The 26513-nt window shown below is 31.3% G+C and overlaps 1 protein-coding gene across 2 annotated transcripts in view; it reads left to right on the forward strand.

The window, feature by feature from the left end:
- Positions 1-2432: 2432 nt before the first annotated feature.
- Cog8 (conserved oligomeric Golgi complex subunit 8) overlaps positions 2433-26513 on the forward strand; it is a 116167-nt gene continuing 92086 nt past the window's right edge. Inside the window, exons 1-3 of one of the 2 annotated variants that reach the window (XM_067281889.1) lie at positions 2433-2586; positions 4839-4910; positions 14628-14752. In XM_067281889.1, the coding sequence (XP_067137990.1) occupies positions 2517-2586; positions 4839-4910; positions 14628-14752 (267 nt within the window). In that variant the 5' untranslated portion in view covers positions 2433-2516. The remainder of the gene's footprint in view (positions 2587-4838; positions 4911-14627; positions 14753-26513) is intronic. The other variant, XM_067281888.1, reaches the window with a different exon arrangement.

Genomic DNA, 26513 nt, shown 5'->3' on the forward strand with positions numbered 1-26513 from the left:
CGATCCCTCCTCAGTCTACAGATAAAAGAAACTTTTTAATTTACAGTTATTAACTGGATTGATGCCTCGTGTTCCTTTATCCTCTATCTAACTCCGTTCTGCAGATTAAAGAACCGACAGAAAGACGGACGACAGTGGGAATTTATAGGTCTACAATTTTTCAAATCGCAGCCCGATTAATAGAGGCAAATTTGTTACAGTCACTGAACCAGCTTACTCGTGTTGTGTTTACATTAAAATACATTGTAAATTTAATATGAAATGCAATGCTATAATGTATAAAAATTTTCGATTACGTTTTTCATGACCGAATCAGTTTGCGTCATTCTACTATCGTATGCAATCATTCATAACGATTTTGAATGCTTGTATTCGATGTGGATCATTTTTATTGTAAACTTTTTCGCCAAAGAAAGAAAATTTTATCAAAAGTTGTAAGATTTTTCTGCGGGCATAAATTTTCCGTTGACAAGCTGTTTCTGAAGAATCTTTCGCATCGATATCTTTTTACCGATGTACTATTTCAGTAGCTTTCTGATTGGATTACAAGGGAGGTCTTCACAACGCCCTCAAAGCGCCATAATCTGTGTACAATTTTTTAATTATTCTATTTGTTTATGGAATAATTACAAAATTGTACACAGATTATGGCACTTTGATGGCGTTGTGAAGGCCTCCCTTGTAATCCAATCAGAAAGCTACTGAAATAGTACATCGGTAAAAAGATATCGATGCGAAATTGCAACGGCGTGGTGTTGTATTCTGCTTGGAGCTATATGTTTATTTATCTTAATCGTCTGTATTAACACGAAATGTAAGAGAAAATGATCACGGATCTATCAAAAGATGGAGGGTACCCGGGAAAATAGGTTCGAGTTAAAATAACCGACAATTTCGATTTAGTCGCGAGTCTTTAGAGCCACAAAATGACGTCTCATCCACCACGACCGCGACATAAGTGTAATCAGTGGTGATATTCAGCGGGTTCGCACAGGTTCGCCCGAACCCGTTGGTAAAATTTTCAGTTTCCCGAACCTTATTAAACACACGTAACATTTCTCAGTGGTTTTGTTTCGTTTAAAAAAATATATTAAAATATACGTATTATACACTACTAAACTACTCTGTAACACTACTAAACTAGAGCCTTATACCCCGTTCGAACCGAGCATTTCAATCTAGATCAGTGGTTCCCAACTTTTTCTAGGATGCGGAACACTTTTGTGAGCAATTTTCTTTAGCGAAACACTTACTTAAGTTAATATGAAATACATAAGCTTGTCATAAGTTATTTTATTAGAATTGAGCAGTTATAATTCAAATTCTCTACTCATATTATTAACGCCAATTCTAAGACAGGAAAAAATATACCTAAATATCTTTAATGGGAAACTTGTGCCGGATGTTTTTTACATATTTCATTCAGTTTTTATCATTGCCTTTATCTTATTCAAAACAGTAGTACACTCCATAAGTACGAGTCGTACATATATATTTAAGTTTATAAAAATTTTATGATTTTAATTTTTTGATATTCGGCGGCTTGAATACGATTGTACACTTTCCGATTTGCGACTAAATCTGCGGAACACTTGGGAGGTGCTTACAGAACACCAGTGTTCCGCGGAACACCGGTTGGGAACCACTGATCTAGATTGTGAGCAAGGTCGGGGACTATGTCTTGGTGCGATCTCTCTCGACTGTTTCAATGTCGACCGAAACGAGGTTTAATCGCGACCGATTCAAGAGAGTTCTTGAAACTAGATCCAGTCATAAGAGAGATCCCACAATCTCACGCGCGCGAGATAATACAAGATGGCGGGCTATGGACAGCGAAATAAAAAGGATATTGTATTTCGAGAGACAATGACATCTGTCTATTATCAGCAGTGCCATTCGGGGTGAAAAATTTCTCTGCCTTAAAAAAAAAAAAAAAAAAAAAAAAGACAAAGGTCGACAGCACTAATATACTATTGTTACCTGGTCTTCGCCCAGGACCTCTTACGTTCCAAATAAGCCACTGATTATTAGATATATCGCAAGAAAAGGTATTGTATTTATTTCTAGCCAAAACTTTCATTTTGTTTGTCGGTGATTGTTAGGGAAAAATTTTCTGCTAGCGAACCCTTTGTTAAGTATTTCGAATATCGCCACTGGGTGTAATTGATTAATCTTCGATATACTAGCCGATCGTAGTCAACTTGTCGGTCAATACTGCATATTTAATAGTAAAATATGTCATTATTTTTCCATAACTGTAACAATGTATTGTGAATCCAAAAAGATTAAGAAGCACTGAAAACGCTAGCTATTCTATACAGACAAGCGATAATATACACTTCCGATATATGTATTATTATGGCAATACAAGCTTACGAAAATTTTAAATTATCGAGTATAGAAATTTCCGTCTCGGGAGGATGAATGAAAATAAAATAACGAAAAAAAAATATACTGTATATTTTTTAATTCCAATTTCGTCCGCTAGAGGTATTTTCCCGGCAACAGTTGGAAGAATGTCTGCTTGTGATGAAACAGGTGAAGCCGAAGACCTTTTAAATGTTATTTTTTCCGGTAGTTGTCCAGGTAAGAAGTTTATCGTAGTTATAAACTCACAATGTTCGCTTTCTGCTTCATCGTATTCAAGATTGGTAAATATATTTTAACTGGAAATTATCCAATGATGAAACTAGTATTTAGATTTGTTGACACGTAATCCACAAAAAGTTTAATCAAATTGTATTCTGTCAGTAGATTTAGCTCGTTTCACATATATATTTATGTTTTGTATATTGATGATAAAACCCATGAGACTTATTTATATATTTTCATATCTCTCTTGTATATATTTATTATTTTTATCAAATTAGGAAGGTCTGATAAAAATATATTTAAATACAAGGTCATTTATCAAGAAATACAGATCATTTATGTATATAATTCGTTATTTATTATTTTCAGTTGCAACAGCAATGTCTTAATACTAAGCATTGAAAAATTTGCATTTTTATTTCTTATAAATGAAAATATTTTATAAAAATTACAAGACAATGATTAAACACACAAAAAATTAAAATGTGGTACAGCTTACATGAAACATAAGTAACAGCATTGCTACGCTCAGCGGACTCGATAGTTGTAACTGAATAAGGGTGCAAATATGCAGAGACAAGCGAGTGAGAAGTGGTGACATTTCATGCTGTCTGTTTCTTGCTCTTGTCTATGTGGTCATAATAAACATGAGATATCGCCACCTCTTCTTGCCACATATTCTAGCTCACTTGAAAAATTTGCTTATATCTGCATAGTTGCACCTTGAAAGTGGATCTACTGAACAATGAGTGACTTGTGTATTGAAACAGGAAGCAGCTAGCGAAATTTAGCATAAATGAAATATGCTAATAAATATGATGTTAAAACACCAAAAATGTTCTGAAATGATGCTACTGTAGAGAGCTTTCAGCAGAAAAATAGGGGATACTATAGATTACCACCTATGGAATTTCGGGTTTTTGAGTATATATCTGAACTCAGGAGACTGAGACGAGTTCAACGATACCCTACTTTTGGACCAGAGACGAAAAATAATAAACGATTTTTCCCAACGATTGCGCGATGATAGGGAGTTGCGTCGCTCTCTCTGCTAAGTCGGCCTCGCTATCGTGATCAGGAGTCACGTCGCTTGCCGTTAAAATTGCCTTTAGTAGACGTTCCCCCCCTTTTTTTTACTTTGTTCAAGAACTACCATGAATCAATAACTAGTGACGTTTAGCACATGGTGGCCTGCCGGCAGCTTCCCTCCGAGAAGTCAGTCGGGAGCACGGACAGTGGGAATGGCCGCCATGTTCGCTGCCATAAGTAACATTAACCGAAATGGCGATTGCGCGATGATTGGAAGTTGCGTCACTTTCTCCGCTCTCGTATCGCGTATTTAACCCTATTGGAGATGACTGTAGTCCAATGTTATGGTTTACAGACTTTGCCGCAAGATGGCAGTACTAGCAACTATGGTGTCATCTTCATGAGAGCATTAAAAAAGTATGGTAACTTAAAAAGTATGATAACTTTTTTATTTTTCGTCTCCGGTCCAAAAGTAGGGTACCATTGAACTTGTCTCAGTCCCCCGAGTTCAAATATATAATCAAAGTCCTGAAATTCCATAGGTGGTAATCTATAGTATACCTGAAAAATACTTAATAGCTCCGAAATTGTTGATTTTGCTGAATGCAGCCATTGTAACTTTCAGTATTTGAAGCTTTGTCGTTTTAAAGGAAATGTTTTTGTTTTTAGTATAATTAAATGTTAAATCAACCTACACAAAAGCCAGCAAAAATTTTCATTTACACAAATGTTTTTGTCCACATTCCATTGAATGTAAGTTTATTTAATGCAATTTAACTGGCATTCAGCTATCGTCTATTAAGTGTTGTTTTTGTTTGAAACTTTTTCATTTATTTCTTTGCAATGTGCAGGATCTGAATGCAATATCAACAGAGAACTACATCTAGTCATACAATTTTATTTTTATTTCTTATTGTTTAATTTACCTAGCTTTATCATCAGATTTATATTTAAAATCAGTTTAAATTTGTATTAATAGATTTTTTTTCTTTAAATTTTAAGAGAAATAAAAATGATTAAGGTTTGAAGCAAGTATGCTTTGAATTTTAAGCTAATTACGATATAGTTATGTTTTAAATAAATAAGTGTATTTTTGAAATTTAATATATTTTAATTTTTGTGATATAAAAATTGAGTCAATTCTAATCTAATTAGATAAAATAAATATGAGTATTTATAATAAATATATATTTAATAATTCTTGAACTGTTTTACAGAATGCTGGAAAGATAATCCAGACACGGTTTTATATTTATCCGAATTAAGTTCCTATGGATTACAGTCTCTTAGTAAGTGTTAAATTAAATAAATATTTATATTGATGATAATTATGAACTTTAAATATAATTTATGCTTAAAAAAGCATAAATTGTAACAATTGTAACAATTTGTTTGAATTGTTGTTAGAATTGTAACAATTTTATTTTAAGTTTCATTTTTTTAAGAATTATAGTTAAAACCCTAAAAAAAAAAATTAGTGATAACAATTAAGTTTTCTTATTTTGTATAAAATTTTCTGGTTTTGTGCATTTTTTATCATGCAATGCATTCAGTAAATCTTGAATAAAATGTTTTGCTTCAGTAAAACATTAACTTCCAAATCTTGGCTTATGTTAAACTTGCTTAAAACAGATTTAAAACTTGAAAATAAGTAAAACTTTTTTTATTCGAGTTTAGATCTGTCTGCTGGATTTCCAATAATTCTTAATTATGAAATTATGATCTTTTGTGAATTGTTTGTGTATAGAACCATTAATAAGCTTAAAATAGTGTTCCATCATTAGGAAAAAGATAGAATAAAACTCAATCAAACACTCCAAAATCTAAGGCCAGTGAAGAACTTTAATTAAATACATTAAAGACAAACATTTTTGATGTACACCTAAAATCTTAGGTTCATTTCTGTTCTCTGTTCTATATTGGAATATTGGAAAAATATATTGGACTATTTAAATATTGAGTCATTTACATGACTCAATATTTAAATATATCTTTACAATACTGGTCATGTCATTTACATGACCAGTATTGTAAAGAAAAAATAAAATTTTTTGAATAGAATAAAACTAAAATTAAGAGCAAATTTTTAATAATTGTACTTTAAATATCTATTGTTTTTATATACATTCACAACAAACCTTTAAAACCAGCAACAGCTGTATTTTTATTTAAGCTAATGTTTTTAGCCAAGTTTATTGGTCATCTTCAGGCTAAATAGAACAAGAACAACTTTCAAATTAATGGTAGCAAATTAAAGAACACAATTTTATTATTGTATAACACAGTGTTTTATTAACAATTTCATTATCAATATTAAACAGAAATAAGTGAATCTAAAATTATATGAAAATTTCTTTGAATTGCATTATATTAAGTGCAGAGTTATTCACATACTGTGTATGATTACAGTCAAACCTTGGGTTATGAATGCCCTATTTATGAACAACTTTGTTTACAAACAAAATTTTGAACACCATATTTGCTTCAGTTGACGTATGATAACTTCCAAGCAAGCTAATCGGCAGAGCCAGCTACTGATAGTCAATTTCCTATACTTCCTATGTTAAAGAAAGTAGATGGCCCAACCAATCGATGACAGGATTATTGATTCAGTAGTGGCACTGAGATTTGCCTTGTGTCATTAGACATCACAACATGAACCATCAATGACGTTATTCAAATTAGATTTCAATTTGCATTTGGGTAAGATGCTACTTCCGTTTATCAGTATGCATCGCAGTTGAATTTAAATCAAATTAATTAATAAAAACTATGTTAATTGACATTCACATAATATAAATGTTATTTTTGAATCTGTGTTTAAAGTGCTTAATTTAAATTAACTTAAAAAATTTATTAATATATTATTATATATTATAATATTAATGTTTAATTTTATATTTATTAATACTAGGTAGCCAGTTAATTAAAAATAATAAAATAATAATCAATCAATACTTTATTATACACGTATATACATCATATAGTTTAATACAGTATTAGTTTGTATTAACAATAGAGAACAATTTCTCTGTTTAGGGGGAATTTTACAAATTATTTAAAGAAATAGAACAAAAAATAATAAATTTAAAATTAAAGTCATAAACTACAAGTTAGTTCTTATTTTGTTTAAACATCAATTATATTTACAAATGTGGTAGTTCATCTACTTTCCCACGACAACGGATGGTTGTATTAACATTAATTTTGATTTGACAAATAGTATCGTTCTGAAACTTTTACAAAATAATTGTAAATTTTATATAAATCCGTTTTATTAAGATTTTTCAGATTTGATTTAAATTCCAGTTCTGAATTAGTCTGACATATTTGGTTTATTTTATAATAGTTACGTAGTTTTAAAAGTTCTTTACAGCTTTGAATTAAGTGGAGTAGTGAAAATTCTTCAGATTTGCATAAAGGACAGTGATTTCTCGTTAGATCAATATATTTACCATCAATAAACACAGAATATTTATTTAAGCGGAGTTGAATTATTAGACGCTTCACGCTAAAATTTATTGGTTGAAGCATATAGAGTTGCGAAGATGGAATTTGCAATAATTTAATATACCATGAGTGATAACTGCTTTGGTATAATGAATCTTGATCTCTTTTTATTGCTTGTGAAATTGCAGAATCTATCAAGAGGGAGTAGCCAACTTCCAATCATTAATATTATCGTTGAACAATAATATTGATATACCAAAACATTTGATTTAATTTATATTGCCATAGTTGTTTGCATTTTTGATCTTTACTATGAGTAATATTTTGATGATGAAGATATGTTATTGTATTATCATTTTTAAATTTAATTCTGTAGTAAAATTTAATTATACGTTTTAAAACAAAAGGAAAAAACCAAATTCTATTTACTTCACGTCTCAGAGCGTAACCTGGAATTGTTCTTTCCAGTTGAAATAGTTTGCGTAAATAATAAACGTGAAGAATTTCTAATTTGTATATATAATCTAAACTCCATATTGGGCTTGCATAATAAATTATTGGCACAATTGTTGAATTAAATAGTTTAATATGAATTTTCAAGTTAGTAGTTCTTAACCTAGAACATAGAAATAACAAATTATCAATGGCTTGTTTTGCTTTTATTTTTATTTTGTTAAAATGTGCCTTAAAGGATAAATTCCACTCAAACCTAACTCCCAAATAATCTATTTCGTTTACCGTTCGTAGAAGGATATTTTCATGGTATATTTTAGTATTATTTTCAGATATCTTACAGTTGTTGCAAAATATGATTATTTTTGTTTTAGAAGAGTTTATTGTTAAATATAATGATTGTAGAAATTTATTAAGTTGATTTATTTTCCTTTGTAGTGAAATTTTTGTTGGCGCCAGGAGCACAAGGTCGTCCGCAAAAAGAATATAATGATAAGTTCTATTTCCTATTGTAATTCCATCGGTTGGTTCAGTAAATAAACGATCAATACCAATAAGATAAAAGTTAAATAGATATGGAGATAAAGGATCACCTTGGAGAACTCCACGAAATAAATGTAAATTTTGAAAGATATTGTTACCTTGTTTTATCCTGATAGTATAATCCAGATACAGTTTTGAAATTACTGAAGTAAATCGAGTACTTGCGCCACTGGATTTGAGATTATATATCAATAAGGGCACATATATTGAATCAAATGCTTTTTGGATGTCAATAAAAGCAGCATATATTTTCCTATGTTTTTTTAAAAGATATAGTTGAATTATCATTAATAAGGTAAAGATTGCAGATTCGGTTCCTTTATTAGTAGTAAATGCATATTGAAATTCTGCTTCCAGTCCCATTGTTCTAGTCCATAGCTTAAATTTATTTGCAAGAAGTGAGGTAAAACATTTTCTTATTACTGGTAGTAATGCTATTGGTCTATAGTTGCTAGGGGAAAACGGATCACCCTTTTTGTATATCATTGTTATAATGGCTGAATTCCAGGATTCAGGAAAATACACAGATTTGTACATACTATTAAACAGATTTAATATTATTATTCTAGAGCTAGTTGATAATATTTTTAAGAAATCAATAGGAATATTATCGCATCCTGGTGTTGTTTTACTTTTTGATTTTCTGATAACGTCCTCTAACTCAGTTATTGTAAAGTCAGAATCCAGGATATCATTATACACTTCTGTGTTTGTGTTTAGCGGTATTTCCATATTAATTTGTGGAAATCTATTATAGAATTGTTTCCAGGTATTAAAATCTATTTTAGCAGTGTTTCCATTTAAGTTTGATTTAGACCGAAATCTTCGTATTGTGTTCCAGAATATGCTACCATTGTTGTTATTTTTAATTAAGTTTTGTTCTATTTTCCGAAAATAATTTAATTTTTTAGTTTTAAGAAGATTATTATACATTCGTTTAGTTTTTTTATAACTGTTAAGATTAAATACTGTTGAGTTTTTCCTGAATTTTTTCAATGCTGCTTGTTTTGTTAATTTCATTTTATAACAATCTGAATCAAACCATCCTTGCTTAGCTCTAGTATTTTTGTTTATACATTTGTATTCGTTTAATATAGTTGTTATTAAATTATATATTTTTCCACTATTAGTACTTGTTACTTCTGGAATTGCTTTAAGTCGATTGTCAGTCTCCCTCCAATATTTTGAAAATTTATATTTTATCTTTGGACTATTTATACCTTGCTTATTAGTTCCTTTTGTTGAAGATATTCTAAATTTAGTTATTGTGGGGAAATGATCTGATATATCCATTAATGTTATCGTAAAGTTCGTACAATAATCCAGAAGTAGTTCAGAACATATTGTAAAATCAATTGTTGATTTCCCCAAATGAGTTAAACAAGTATATTCCGCAGGAGAATCGGTTTTAATATGACCATTCAATATATAGAGTTTATTTTCTTTTATGAAGTTTAACAGCTTGTTCCCCAAATTATTAACCTGTTTATCTTTTGATACTCGACTATTACTAATTAAATGATTTGGTCCCTTATATTTGGAATCCATTTCCTCACCAATGCGAGAATTGAAATCGCCCAATATAATAATATATGGAGTTATATAGAACCATGATTCTATAACTTTAAATATTTCATTTAAAGTATTTACATCCCCAGGAGGAATATAAGTTAATAATATCATCATTATTTGGTTATTCTTATTTAATTCTTTGTTTCCAATTATTGTGATGAGAAGTAATATATAGTTCCTTGATTTTTTAACTTGAATTATTTTACAGTATTCTCTTTCCAGCAATAAACATAAGCCGCCACTTGGTCTTCCGGGCCCAGCTGGTTTACTTGCAATTGAGGATTCAATTAAAAATTTTTTTGAGAAATTTGTAGTATAAAATTTTTCCGTTGTTATCCAAGTTTCCGTTATACCAATAAAAGCCGGATCATATCTAGTATATAAAGAATTAATAACTGAAGTTTTATTTTTTAGACCTTGACAATTCCAATTTAATATATCAAAAGAGGAATTTTTATTAGATTTATTCATACTTTGGGTTTGCCTTTGATTTGTATTATATCAACTTCCCAAAACTATCGTTTTACAGTAAGGTAAAAAAGTATCAACATATACCAAACTTTTCAAGTTAATATTATAAGTAATTTTCTCAGATCCTGATAGTAAGATATCATTATGTAGTTTAGCCTGTGCATTTTGTTTCCGTATTTCATGTAACACTGGAAGTAAATTTTTTCGTCTTATTCTTGTATTTTTATTAAGATCTGGGGATATTTGAGAATCTCTCCAATTTTCTAACTGGTTTTGCATTTTTTTCTGAATAAAAGCAGAAAACATTCGATTACGGAGTTGACTATTTTTAAAAATTATTTTAGTAGTATTTTTTGGTGGTTTTGTTAACTGAATCACATCTATAATGTCCTCTTGAGTTAAATCACAAATTTCCAATAAGGAAGTAATGAAATTATGGATTTCTTCTTTAGAAACAGATTTCGAATTAGGATAATTATATATTATAATATTACTACGATTATTATCATTAGCTAAAGAATCTAATCTAAATTGCGTAAGATCCTTCTCATTTTGCATAGTGTTTATTTGTTGTCGTAAATTCGCTATTTGTTCCTCCAATTCTACTTGTTTTTCCTTAACTTCATTTAAATTCTCATGCATTAAGTTTAATTCTTCCTTAAAATCTTTTATTTGCTTAAATAACTTATCATTAGATGTTTTTATTAAATTAGATATCTTATTCCATAGAATGGCAGATGAAGTGTCCAATAGCTCGTCCGGGTTATTTGGTAAAGAATCAAGTACATTTGGCTCACCTGAATTATCTTGAGTATTGCGTTGGTCTGATATTTCATTAATTTTCTTAGCTTCCATATTAGTGTCTTGTAAATTTTTATCCAGTTGTAATTTATAATCGGTAATTAATCGGGAACTTGTTGCAATATCGTCATTACGTTTACCTGCTGATTTGGTTCTGGTGAGCGGTGGTCTTCCACGTTTAACTGGAGAACGTTGCATTACTATGAATACTAAACTTTTTGTTAATATTATAGTCCTATAATTATTAGTTTCTTTTAAAGTCAAAGTTGATTAAATCAATTATTTAATTTAAAAAATCATCACCGATGAAGTGAGAAAAAATTTCACCAGCAGCGTCAAGAGACAGATACGCCCCCTGTAATAATAAAATAATAATTAAAACCATGGTTTTTATACTAAAATTTAAAATAAAATCAAAATTAATTAATTAATTAATTTAAATTAAAATTGAAATAAACTCAATTCAAAAATAATATTTTAGAAAGTGTGGATAAAGTACTTGTTGGTCTTGTTTGATTTGGTTATATTTCATCTTGGCAGTCAGAGTTGAGTCTCTATAGCACTTCTTTGTAAAGTATAAGTTTAAGTTTTGGTTGGTGGGGACGGAACACTTTACTTTTAATATATATATTGGGTTGTTTGGAAAGTAATTTCGTTTTTTTATTACTAGAGAAATTAGATGTATTTTTATCAGCCAATTTGAATTTAAACCACATTTTCATTATATAATTTGACAGTTGACATTTTAAGGCTTATTTGTAAGAAATTTTGTTTGATTCTGTACAATTGTTTTTTTTTTTTTTTTCAGTATCAAAAATGGAAAATCGAAAGCATTATTTTTGGTACATTTTGCTTTTTTATAACTAAAAAATCAAAATGCTGTTCAAACAAGAAAAAAATTGTGGTACATGTTTGGAGAAAATGTGTTGAGAGAAAGACAGTGCCAAAACTGGTTTACAAAATTGCGTTCTGGCAATTTTAATATTGAAGATACACCACATTCTGGATGGCCATTTGAAGCCAATGAAAACAAAATAAAGGTACTGATTGAAGCAACCTGCCATATAACAACACATGAAATCACTACAAGATTATATCTGTTAAATTGAACCGTTTATTATTACTTAAAACGAATTGGTTTCGTTTCAAAGCTTGATATATGGGTTCTACATGTTATTAAAGGGAGATGCTCTCTATGGTGGAATTTTAAGAAAATTTTTTTTTTTGAGCTTTTACCAGACAATTTAACAATTGATTCAAAAGTAAACAATCCAGTAAACAAATTGAGTAATATCATCAAACAGAAAAGGCCAGAATTGACCAACAAATAAAGTGTAGTGTTTTACCATGATAATGCCAAATTTCACACAAGTTTGGTAACTCGTCAGAAACTTTTATAGCTTAGATGGGATGTGTTATTACACCAACCATATTCGCCAGATCGGGCACACTCAGATTATTACTTGTTCCAGTCTATACAAATTTTTTTTAACTGTAAGGCATTTACTTGAAATGACAATGTCAAAAATCACTTGGATCAGTTTTTTGAAAACAATGATCAAAACTTTGATGAATGTGAAATCATGCTATTACCAGAAACAATGACAACAGGTATTTGACCAAAATGGTCAATATATAATTCAATAAAAGATTTATTTATTATAAGAATATTGCGTTTAGTTTTCTATGGAAAAAACAAAATTACTTTCCAAACAACCCAATAAAATAGATATAGATAATATTATATTATATATAATAATATATTGCATTTGTAGGCATTTTTATTCATGAAATACCGCTAAAAATGTTTTAAAAAAAAGACTGTTTTGGGAATCAGAAATGGATTAATCCATTTTACATTGTTTCTTATGGGAAAATTTGTTTTAGTTTGAGAACAAATTGGTTTCCAAACAACTTTAGAAACAAATTAAGTTCGTAAACTGAGGTTGGACAGTATTTTAGTTGAATAATGTTTAATATTTATTGCATTTTTTAAGAGTTTCTCATCTTTATGATTTCTCAGAGAATTGCAATAAACACTTTTATAATAGCTACATTAGTTATAAATTACATTTTTTATTAAAAAACTTCTAATAAGAAAGGTTTCAATTAATTTTTAAAATATTTTTATAATAAATATAGTCTAAAAACTATTTAAACCAGTGTTTCCCAACGTGGGGCCCATGCCCCACAGAGGGGCAATTCGAAAATGAACTCATCCAGAGTTTAAGTTAACCGTATAGCTGCTGTATGCCATATTTATTGTAAATATTGATTTAAGTTAGTTTTAATTTTATTTGTTCTTTGTTTCCCTTTCCTTCTAGAACTTTCCTTTATGACCCTTTTCCCTTGGGGTGGGATTAACAATTCTGGGACCACTGAGAACAAAGAGATGAACAAGGCCCTGAGGCCGGTGAAAGAGGAGAAAGGACATTCTTTGCCCAGACCTCGAGGTGGGCAGACGTGAGTTGTGGTGTTCCAGGTCACATTTGGCAATGACTGGAAAATGCAAAAGACTTTGATGAAAGGATTGGGTTTCATCGTGGTTACAATAAAACAGTGTGGCAATTAAGTGCAAGAAAAACTTCAACGAACACGACAACGAGAGACCTTACAAAAGAGTTCAATGTATATGTTGGGGGGCATAAAAATTTTAGAAATGCTTAGGTGTGGCATAGCATAAAAAAGGTTGGGAAACACTGATTTAAACAATAGACCAAATAATTCTTTCTTCTGTAATTATGTATTTACTTTAAAATATTATGATTAAGTTTTAAATTATCGTAGTATAGATTGTAAAGATAATATTAAATTTAGAGATACTTACATTTTCATATAACTACGAAGGGTATTTTTTAAATAAGGTCTGTTTTTTAATAAGAAGAAAAATGCTGTAAATATTGTTAAAATATATTTTTTTCCATATTCTACATACTTTTATCTACTTTTCTACATAATTTCCATTTTTGTTCAAACATTTGTCATACTGCTCAACAGTTTTTTAAATTCCGACTTTAAAGAAATTTACCGCCTGTCTCTGGAAGACATTAGGCCATGCCGCTTGTCTTGTATGACATGCCAGAGTTTTTTCAAGGTCATACAATATGCATCAGAATTGATTGTTGTGCCTCTTGGCATAAAATCTACTAACAAAGTACCTTTTCTGTCCCAAAAGACAGTTGCCATGATCTTTCGTGCTGAAATCAAATAACAGATCGTATCTCACAGTTGGCGGGTGACTCAATTTTCTTAAACATTATAAACTTCTACAGCTTAGCACACAGACAGATGATACGGCTGCAAATGGCATCTAATCTTGTGCAAAGCATGCTAGGAGCGGACGCTTATGCACCCTGCTGTGATTGCACATCATTCTCATTCACAAATGGACCTTATTTAAAAAATAGCCCTCGTATCAGGTGTGTAAATATGATATTTTATTCAAAAGACTTATTTTCAATTAAAATATGAATTTTCTTCAAATAGACTGACCTTTTGATTTTAATTCATATAAGAAATGATTAAAGATAAAATAGTTTTTTTAATTTATTTAACACTGTAAAATTAATCTTTATTCAGAAGTTTGGACTTTTATTTAATAAGAAATACTGATACAGATATGATTATAATGTACAATGATTTAATTACTATATATGTGTAATTTTTCTATCAAAAGTTTGTTTAAAAATAGTGAATATAATATATACTTTATTTAGGTGAAGAACCAGAAAAATTAGCTGAAGAAAAAGCTTCAATTTTAGAACAAACACAAGACCTTGCTTTTCATAATTATAAAACTTTTATTCAGACAGCAGAATGTTCTCAAGAAATATTTCAAGATGTATGTATGCTAGTATTATTGTATTTGGAAGTAAAACAATAGTTTTTAACTTAAACAAACAATAGTTTGAAACTATAATTTAATTCTCTATTCACCTTTTATGGAGTAAAAAAAATTTATTATGCATTAGCTAAATAGAAGGTTTTTAATAAAATAAATTTATTTTCTAATTTTGCAAAAGATAAAAATATTTATAATAAAGACAGAAGAAAGTTTAACTACTTGCATCAAATTATAGATATAATATTCTGAATAAGAATTCATTAACAAAAAATTTAACCCAAACAAAATTGTGAATAAAACGTTGAAAATTTACAGAACATAGAAATAACAATATGAAAAATAATACAGGTATACCTCGACTTACGTCCCTCTCGAGTTACGTCGTTCCTGATTTTACGTCGTTTGTCAAAAAAGTATATGGAAAAATAAAAATCAAGTTTAAGTCAGTTTATTCGACTTTAAATTCATCCGCCATAAACATTGAAGTCGTAATATCACTAGAAAAGCGTTGAAAGCACATAAAATCATATTAAAATATGTACATTTACAGTAAATGTTAATACAATCATCATAAATCCTAGGGAACGAACCTTGAAAACATTTGTGTTTCTGTGTTGTCGTCTTATTTAGTGCTCTTTAAGTGCTCATTATTGGCGTTTAGTTACGACGTAAGTCGTAGTTTCGACTTACGACTTACGACTTACTACGACTTACTATAAACTACGACTTACGTCGTAACTACACAAGTAAATTCGACTTATGTCGCCTCTCCTAGAACCAATTACCAACATAAGTAGAGGTATACCTGTAGGTTGCTGATCTTACTGCATTATAATAGAATATCTGTATGTTGCATACATTTTATCTGTGTGTAGCATCACATTTTATGAAAAATTTTCAGGAACATAAATAATTCTATTATAGCATTATATACCTAGTAGATTCATTTGATTCTATTGTGGAAAATATTTTTTAAGAGGGTATACTTTGATAACTCTGTTCTTTTTAAAGCATTTTGAATGAAATATGAACATGTTTAAATTACTAAATTATCTTGTAACATTTAACAAAACAAATTATAAAACTCCAGCAATGCTTTGTTTAATTACTAATGTTTTTGATCTTGTTCAAAGGCCATCTTCAGGCTATACTGCATTAAATTTAAGAATTGCTGAAGATGATCTTTGAACATGGTCAAAAACGTTAATACAGGTATCTCTGAAATAACACAGTAGTTACATTCAAAAAATATGTTATGCAAATCTGTGCTATATGAAACAAAGGACTTGTGCAATTAAAGACCATATGAACAACTAACTGAGTTTGAGAGGGGAAGGATCATTGGGTTAAAAGAAGCCAGATGGTCATCTCACCAAATAGCCCTCCTCCTAGGTCGTTCTGACAATACTGTGAGGAGGTATTGGGACCAGTGGATGAGAGAGAGCTTGTACACATGGTGCCCAGGCTCAGGAGACCTTTGGCTGACCACTAGCTGAGAGGACCACCTGATCCTCCAACAATACACACACAGCTGATTGTATCATTTTCTGCCATCTGGACACAGGTTATGCCATCATTACAGGTCCTTGTGTCTGTCTGTCTACCATTTTGAGGCACCTGGGAGAGGAACATTTGGTATTGTGGTGGCCATTACATGCTGCCATTGACAGCCATACATCGTCAACTCTGTTTGGAGTGGTGTCACTCCTGATGGAATTGGACCGCAATGGAATGGAACCAGATTGTCTACAGCAAAGAATAAAGATTCAGTTTGTGCAATGTTTATGTCTGGAGTCCCTGTGGTGAATGCCTCAATCTGCCTATGCTTCGGAGCAGCACATTACCCTCACAGTTGGTGTGATGGTTGGGGTGCTATCATATGACAGCCAGTCACCTATAGTAGTGATCCAATGGACCATGACAGTCCAATGGTATGTTAGTGACATCTTGCAGCCACATGTGTTGCCTCTTGTGGCAGGGCTCCCAAGAGCCATTTTTCAACAGGATAATGCTATACACATCAAGGGTGTCACAGGACTGCCTCTGCCACATCACCACACTTCCCTGGACTGCCCAGTTTCCTGATTTGTCACCAATCGAACATGTCTGGGATCACCTGAGATGCCAAGTTGGACAGCCTAGGAGTTTGGCTGAACTAGAAGGCCACTTTTACTAACTGTGACTGAGATGCTGCAGGATACCATACGGCACCTGTATGCCTCCAAGCATGCCAGTATTGCATTGTATATTCACGCCAGAGGTGTCTCAACAGAGTACTAGGACCTCCTTTCATTTTTAATTTTTCCTATAATAAATGATTCTTTTTGCTTTTATTTTGTAATCACTTACTTATATCATTGTTACACTCACACAGGTACAATTTCTTTCAATTCCAACAACTCCTTGATGCACTGATTTTTATGGTAATAAGTGTATTCACCTAGGAATATTTAAACAAAAACAAATAACTATCTCTTACAATTGACCTATAAGTTAGTCATAACTTATAGGTCAATTGTTTCATTTTTGAGCTCATTTGCATTTTATTATATCAAGTGCTGATCTCTGGCAAATTCAATGAGATACTGTATTTCAGAGACATAAACCTCTCATTCAAATTTTGTATGAAAACTTAAGAACACTTTGGCCTTTCTATCATAGGAAGAATTTGCAAATCTAATGTGATAAAGACTGTAGATAAGATAGCAATAAGGGATGGAAGCAAACCTTTGAGTAGGACAGTTTGTTGCTCCTCAAAGAAATTATTTTGTCACCACATTCAGAATGCCTTTAATGGACTCAACAGATGAAATACTTAATTTTTGTCAGTATACACAATAAAATTTCATTTCAGAAAGTCTGTGCTTTCTGAAACCAAGAGAAGAAAAAAATTAAAAGTGCAACTATGTAGACATTGTGAATATAGTAAACAACCTTCCATGAACATCCTAATAAACACTCTTCAAAATGAATGGAGAGTTATTAAGCAGAATAAAAGTGCTCTTATAGATGTCTATTGGAAATCATTCCTTGCCTTAAAAACTCTTCCTGGGAATCTGAAATACTTCTTATCACTATTCATTTGGGCTTCTGTAACTGTATCTCATTGAAGTGTTGATGTGGAAAGAGGTTTTCCTGATTTGGAAGAATTTTGACAGATAACAAGGCTTGCATGGATGTTAAAGCACTAAATGCTGAATCAAATGTTTAAGATGTACTAAAGCAGGGGTTGCAAACTGGTGGCCCATGGGCTGGATACATTAAGGTTTCATATTCAACCTACAGTCTTTATGATTTCGTTTCTAAAAATCAATGTTTCTAACATCTTGCAGGTATTAAAAGAAAAAAATTCAAACTTCTAACTGTTTACATAAGTTGTAAGGCCTGGCAACAAAAGGGCCTTTGTTAGAGTTTTTTTTAGTTTACAGTACGCTTTGGTTTACCAAATAATAATGAAAATGACTAATGCCTGATATACATCTATTTGACTGGTCCTTTGCTGCATTTATATTTGAAATCCCTGTACTAAAGGAATATGATAATAAACCAGAGTATGTACCAATTACACAGAAACTGATGGCATTAACAAGGTCAATCTATGCATCTCACATGGCTTATATGGAAAAGAAAAGAATGGAAAAAGGAATGGCTTGGAAGTAAAATGAATAGAAAAATAGCAAAAACTTGTGGAAGAGAGACAGAAGGAAGAGGTACAGGAAATAAAACAGTCTATTGATAAACTTGAAAATCTGATTGAAGAAAAGAAATGGGAGACAAAGTGAAAAACTTTTTGATAAAGTAAATAAGAAGCTAAAATCAGCTTTAGAAAAAAATGATTTGGAAGAAGCTTAAGTTGCTCATGCAATGATAAAAGGCATTGAAGTACTTAAGAAGGAGGAAAAAGCCAAATGTTCAGCTACAGAAAAAATAGACAAGAAAATTTGACAAGAAAGAAAATTTCATAAAATAAGATCCCTAACCTTAAGTAATTATTTCATTACATAAGGTTAAGGAACCTGTAAGAAGAGAGTGAAAAATTATCTTTGAATCCTGGAAAGCAAAGATTTTTCAGTAGGAATGACATAGTAAGTCTTTTAGCTTCTTTATCTTTGACAATAAAATTTTAAATAAAATTGTTTTGGATTGATTTGCTTATCTCATTTGGATAACATTTATGGGGAGAAAATATTCTTAATAAAAATATAAATATATATATACACTCAATTCTGTCTTTGCATGGAGATATGTTCTCAAAAAAAAATCTATGGTTTTTTTTTTAATTTGTGGTTTTAGGCTTTTTACCACTCAGAGAGAACACAAAAAGGCCAGTTTTATGGTAATTCATCTTTCCCTTAGGGTATCAGAGAGTAAGTATGCGGAATTTAGTCCAGATTGGTCAAAGGGTTTGGGAGCTTATAGGGAAGATGAAATCAGCAGGAAGGAGTGAGGATCTGAGTTTAAAGGTAGCTACATACTGTAATGTACATCAGAAAGTAATAAGTTTTTTTATGGTCTCTTGACATATATGTATTTTGTGGCACTTGCGACTTTTAGACATTTTATTGTCCATGGAGCTCACTTGCAAATGCGTACACCTGAAAAGTAACTATAATTCAATTTATGTAGGTAGGTATCTGATAACATAAGACTAATTCTTATTTTTAAATAATGGTACAGTCAGATTATTACTAAAACAATGAACACATTAAAATAATGTAGGCTTACTTATAAAAGTTTAGTTTTATGTAAGGGAAGTAAATTCTCACCTTATAGTTGTATCTCATAACATAAAAGTATTATAAGAAACAAACAACCAAGATGATATAAATAAAGCATATACACAACTACCCAAACTACATGAATCAAAACTGAAAATATAAGATGATAAGTTTAAAGACCCCATAAGGTGGTGAAGGGGATCAATATTGAATGGATTAGACAAACAACAATGTGCGGCAAATGTGGCAGTAAAAACATCATTCTCCTGCATTTTCATTTTTTAATATAAAAATAGTGTTCATTTGGAAAGAATAAGTTTTCCAATAGTGAGAGAACTTAAAATTCAATTTGTAGATTTTGAGATTACCTCTAGCAAACAAACAAACATTCTCACTTTGTATATTAGTATAGATTTGATTTTTTTCAATTATACATCAAAATACTCGTAGTTTTTAACACCAAATGGCATGTGAAAACCATTCTATATTGAAAGGATTGGATTGATAGAAGGCTATGCAACATATGGGCAATCTTTCAAGGAGGGTCAACTGTCTACATGATGGCCCCTATTTAAGTGTTATAAACATGAACAAAACCTGAAAAACTCCATGCTACCAGCCCATTGATCAGGCATGAACTGGGACCATAAAATAAACTTACGTGCATACTTTATTTATGAAATATGGACTAACATTTTTGATCACTGCTTGGATTTTTTTCAGGTCCTATATTTTCAAATTGAAACACAAAGAACTTCAATTTAACTATCTTAAATACTCAATTTCTTGAATGCATTTTAAAATTTAAAAATTAGTGCACTGCATCTAAAATATTAAATTAATAGAGGGAATATATAAACTAAACTATGGTAAAATTAACATAAAAATATTAATAATGTTCAAGCAATACTTTTAATCCCATTTTGCAATAAGAGGTATTTAATATATTGGACCAAGTTATGGTGTCTTTAATAATGATTGCCATATGAAGGATAAACCTCTTATGGCAAAATGAGGTTTAAGATATTGCTTGAATGTTAATATTTTTATCACAAACAACCAAACACCTTAAGTTGCTGAGAAAAATTTAATAAACAAATGTTTTCAGCCAAATCTGTTGGCCATCATCAGGTTAAACAAATTCGAATGCAAACACAAAATGGAACAAAAAATTTAAATACAAATAAATAAAATAACGGATAAAATATACATATAAGAAAGTAAAAATTAAATATAAATAACAAAAATATATAAAAAATATGTATAGGTTAAATAATAAACTACACGAAACTCTAATAAATGCAAGAAGTGCATTTATCAATAAATTATATGAAATTCTGACATATACAAGATATGCAGTGATAACAAAATCAAGGCATTAAATTAAGAGCTATCAAACCTCTTAATTAAATATTTCCATGCCGAAGGCAACCCTTCAGCATCCCTGGCATTAATGCAGGCATTATGTAATCTGCTCTTAAATATTTCAATTTTTTCGGCGCAAAGCGCTAAAGTCGGTGAGTGTACAGGTTTAATGATGTCTGCTTCACCCCACTTGACTACCGAGCCTTCAACCTGTGCCATCTGAGATAGAATTGTGGCGTTAGATCTTTTGCTGATGTTGTATTTGTGCTCCCTCAATCTAATCCCTAAGCTTCTATTAGTAACTCCAATGTAGTTTTTATTAATGCCTAGTTCTTGGTTTTCATAAGGAATTTTGTACACTCCAGCCATTCTTTCTTTATCAATACGGTCTTTGTCGTTCCTTAATAATTTGTACAAGTTGGGAGCCCTCTTGAAAATTAACTTGGTATTTTTGCGGGCTGAGATTTCCTTCATGATAGCTTCTTTCTTTCTGTCATACGTGAACTTTGTGAATTTGCGGAAATCCCCTCCTTGAGCTTTTGTTTTGTTATTCTTGTAGTTTTTGATTAGTGTGGTTATCATATCCGCCCTGTACCCTAGAGTTCTAGCGATATGCGATATCCTGTAGATTTCTTTTTGTCTATCAACCACACTACTGCAGTAGAGAAAAGCCCTGCGAACAAGGGCACGGAAAGCAGCCATTTTGTATTGGTAAGGATCATTCGAACGCGATGGAATGTACAAAGGGCTATGCGTTGGTTTTACGTACACTTTAGTAATCAAATGTCCTTCCTTGAATTCGATGTCAATGTCTAAAAAATGTATCCGTGAGGAACACGTCTGTTCAATCTTTAGCATGAGGCCGTCATCGTTGTTGTTGATTCTATTAATAAATTCCTCGATTTTCCGGTCATTTTTCCATATTACAAGGACATCGTCCACGTATCTTTTAAAATACATAATGTCATTCATGAAGCCACAAATAACACTCTTTTCTAACCTTCTCAATACAAGTTCACACAACAATCCTGACATAGGACTTCCCATTGGGACTCCCCTTTTTTGTTTGTATTGACGGCCATTAAAAGCGAAAAAAGATTCATAGCAGACAAGGTTAGCTAGCTCTATCAAATCATTACTGTAATTTGCCAAATCTGGGCTTTTGCTGTGCATGAAATCCAAAAGCGCTACCTTGCATGACTCAATTTTTATAGAGGGGTATAAGCTCTCGTAGTCCATTACGGTTCCAACCTCATTATCCATTAAAATTAGATCTTGTATCTCATTAACCACATCCCTAGGATCCTTTGCCACATATACGTTATTCTCGAGCTGAGAGGTGAGAAACCTATGTAATCTCTTTTCAAGAAAAAAGGTTGGTCCTCTGCATCTTTCAACTATGGGTCTTACTTCCTTGCCCTCTTTATGGGTTTTGGCAAACGCAAATAATCTCGGCATACCTGGCCTAGGATTCCGACAATTTTTGAGAAAAGGTAATAAATTAGTGATTTTAGCTTTTTCAAGTTTCTTAACTCTTCTGTCGACGCTAGTTGACATAGTTGAAAGATGCAGAGGACCAACCTTTTTTCTTGAAAAGAGATTACATAGGTTTCTCACCTCTCAGCTCGAGAATAACGTATATGTGGCAAAGGATCCTAGGGATGTGGTTAATGAGATACAAGATCTAATTTTAATGGATAATGAGGTTGGAACCGTAATGGACTACGAGAGCTTATACCCCTCTATAAAAATTGAGTCATGCAAGGTAGCGCTTTTGGATTTCATGCACAGCAAAAGCCCAGATTTGGCAAATTACAGTAATGATTTGATAGAGCTAGCTAACCTTGTCTGCTATGAATCTTTTTTCGCTTTTAATGGCCGTCAATACAAACAAAAAAGGGGAGTCCCAATGGGAAGTCCTATGTCAGGATTGTTGTGTGAACTTGTATTGAGAAGGTTAGAAAAGAGTGTTATTTGTGGCTTCATGAATGACATTATGTATTTTAAAAGATACGTGGACGATGTCCTTGTAATATGGAAAAATGACCGGAAAATCGAGGAATTTATTAATAGAATCAACAACAACGATGACGGCCTCATGCTAAAGATTGAACAGACGTGTTCCTCACGGATACATTTTTTAGACATTGACATCGAATTCAAGGAAGGACATTTGATTACTAAAGTGTACGTAAAACCAACGCATAGCCCTTTGTACATTCCATCGCGTTCGAATGATCCTTACCTATACAAAATGGCTGCTTTCCGTGCCCTTGTTCGCAGGGCTTTTCTCTACTGCAGTAGTGTGGTTGATAGACAAAAAGAAATCTACAGGATATCGCATATCGCTAGAACTCTAGGGTACAGGGCGGATATGATAACCACACTAATCAAAAACTACAAGAATAACAAAACAAAAGCTCAAGGAGGGGATTTCCGCAAATTCACAAAGTTCACGTATGACAGAAAGAAAGAAGCTATCATGAAGGAAATCTCAGCCCGCAAAAATACCAAGTTAATTTTCAAGAGGGCTCCCAACTTGTACAAATTATTAAGGAACGACAAAGACCGTATTGATAAAGAAAGAATGGCTGGAGTGTACAAAATTCCTTATGAAAACCAAGAACTAGGCATTAATAAAAACTACATTGGAGTTACTAATAGAAGCTTAGGGATTAGATTGAGGGAGCACAAATACAACATCAGCAAAAGATCTAACGCCACAATTCTATCTCAGATGGCACAGGTTGAAGGCTCGGTAGTCAAGTGGGGTGAAGCAGACATCATTAAACCTGTACACTCACCGACTTTAGCGCTTTGCGCCGAAAAAATTGAAATATTTAAGAGCAGATTACATAATGCCTGCATTAATGCCAGGGATGCTGAAGGGTTGCCTTCGGCATGGAAATATTTAATTAAGAGGTTTGATAGCTCTTAATTTAATGCCTTGATTTTGTTATCACTGCATATCTTGTATATGTCAGAATTTCATATAATTTTATTGATAAATGCACTTCTTGCATTTATTAGAGTTTCGTGTAGTTTATTATTTAACCTATACATATTTTTTTATATATTTTTGTTATTTATATTTAATTTTTACTTTCTTATATGTATATTTTATCCGTTATTTTATTTATTTGTATTTAAATTTTTTGTTCCATTTTATGTTTGCATTCGCATTCGAATTTGTTTAACCTGATGATGGCCAACAGATTTGGCTGAAAACGTTTGTTGTTTATTAAATTTTTCTCAGCAACTTAAGGTGTTTGGTTGTTTGTGATTTAATTTTTGCTGAGTGAGTTCACTTCAATAATATTTTTATGTTAATTTTACAATAGTTTGTATATTCCCTCTATTAATTTAATATCTTAGATGTGCCACGCTGATTTTTAAATTTTCAAATGCATTCAAGACAATTAAAATGAAGTTCTTTATGCACTTCAATTCAGAAATGTAGGAACTCGAAGATCCAGCACAGTGATTGAAAATGTTAATCCATATTCTATCAATAAAGTATGTATTGGAGTTTATTTTATGGTTCCTTAGTGTATTTTGTTTTGTTTACACATATTCCAGTCTACAAAGAGAGAACTAGGACCAACTACTAGTGTTCAGTGGTGTTATCTACTCAGCCATTGGTTGTTCCCATATTGAAAGAAATGCAATCATACAAACAGATCATCAAACTTCAAATTAAAATTTTCCGATTACTTCAATTGGAATAAAAGATTATTTGTTGCTACATGTATTTAAAAAAGTCATAAAAAACAGCTGAATCTTAGAATTTACTTGAGCATGTTGTAGTGTGACGGGTTAATGAAAACCATGTGTTACAAATGAAATACATCAAACTATCTCTCACACTAGAAAAACAATAATATCAATTTATTATATTTTACACTCACTTACAATATTTCCTTTCACATTGTCTTTATCTTAACAATAGGCTGCAATTTCCTGACAATTATGAGTCCTGGATCTGATGCATGGACAATCCGTTTGCATTGGCTTAAATTACTAATTAAAATTAAATTATCCTAAATTAATACTAATGTAAGTTAAATTAGGGAAGTAAAGGAAGAAATTTTTGTTAGTTTTTGGGATCCCCTGTTCTCTTATCTTGTGATTAGGGCATATAAGGTGCTGACCACAGTTAATAGAGAAAATTTAACCTCACCACGTGGATACCTTTCAAAGAGACAAAAAAATCCACTCGTAACCTTTCCTCTATTTCTTAATATCACAAATTTTGAGCACTACTCTCCTGTGTCTTCACTGCATAGGTCTTCTTCCTTAGGCTCCTTCTCCCGTGTCACCATGTGCCTCTCTCCTCACTGTCTTGAATAAGAATGGCAAAAATCGTCCCTATACTCCCTGACCTGGGTTGATAACTCTTCCTGCCCAAAACTTGCCAGAAAGTAAATATTTTTTGGTTGAAAGGATTAAACAGTGGGAAACTATAGTTAGTTGGATAAATGTATAAATCACTAACTTACTAAATAAGAACATCAAAAAATATATATATACCGTATTTTACGGACTATAAGACGCTACAGACTATAAGACGCACCTTAATTTTTAAGCAATTTAAAAAAAAAAATACCTATAAGACTCTACGGAGTATAAGACGCACCTGAATTTTGGAGGCAATTTTTCGAAGAAAAAAGTGCGTCTTATAGTCCGTAAAATACGGTATATATATTTTTGTACATATATATATTATATGTACCCACCACAATATAGCAGCCTTAAATTCAAATTCTAAAGAATTTTTTTTTTCAAAGAAAAGAATTTTCTAGAAAAGGAAGCAAATATTTTTTCTTAGAATTAAAATCAACTGGGAGAATTTTAAAAGGACAAATTTATTGAAATTGTTAAAAAAAATAAATTATATAAAAAGAGAATTGAAATTTTTTTCAGACTGTGTTAAAAAAAATTCATGCAGAAACAATTGAGTGTATTTATATTTTTGAAATTTGTAAATTACAGTGTATATATATACACACACACACGCACACACACACACATATATATATATATATATACAAATTTATATATATATATATATATAAATTTGTCAAGGCTATTCTGTTTTGGTCAAAAGTTATGGAGTTACTCTCATACGACTTGCGCCGAATTATTTAATGTTTTACTAATTGCAGTCAAACCTGATAAGAGAAGTTGGCCTGCTTCAGTTAAGAATATTTTTGATAGCTTGGGTTACTCCTTTTTGTTTTCAACTCGATCATCTTCATTGTTGAGAACTCACTTAAATGCTATAATTCAAACTAAGTCAGACCAGCTGTGGAATCAGGATATATCGTTCGCTTCAGCTAAACGAGTTAACTTGTTTGAAACGCACCTGGGTTGGTGTACAAAAAACTACTTAAACTGTGAGACTAATTTTTCCACGAAAAGCCTCATTATGCAACTTAAACTTAATAAATTTCGGATTATGTTAAAAGGCTACCGGATAAATATATCAAGAGAAAAGTTTTGTAGTTATTGCGGTAGTAAAGAGGAAGAGAATCTCTTAATACACTTGTTTGGATCTTGTCAAGTGATATATCAACTAAAATGTTTTGTACTAGAGAAGATTTCAAGTATAATCATTTGAAAAATGATGACATGTCAAAAATTACTTTATTTAAGATTTTCTCCTTCTTTTCTAA

The sequence above is a fragment of the Centruroides vittatus genome, unplaced genomic scaffold, assembly GCF_030686945.1.
Source record: "Centruroides vittatus isolate TY-2023 unplaced genomic scaffold, ASM3068694v2 contig_927, whole genome shotgun sequence".
NCBI classification, from domain to species: domain Eukaryota; kingdom Metazoa; phylum Arthropoda; class Arachnida; order Scorpiones; family Buthidae; genus Centruroides; species Centruroides vittatus.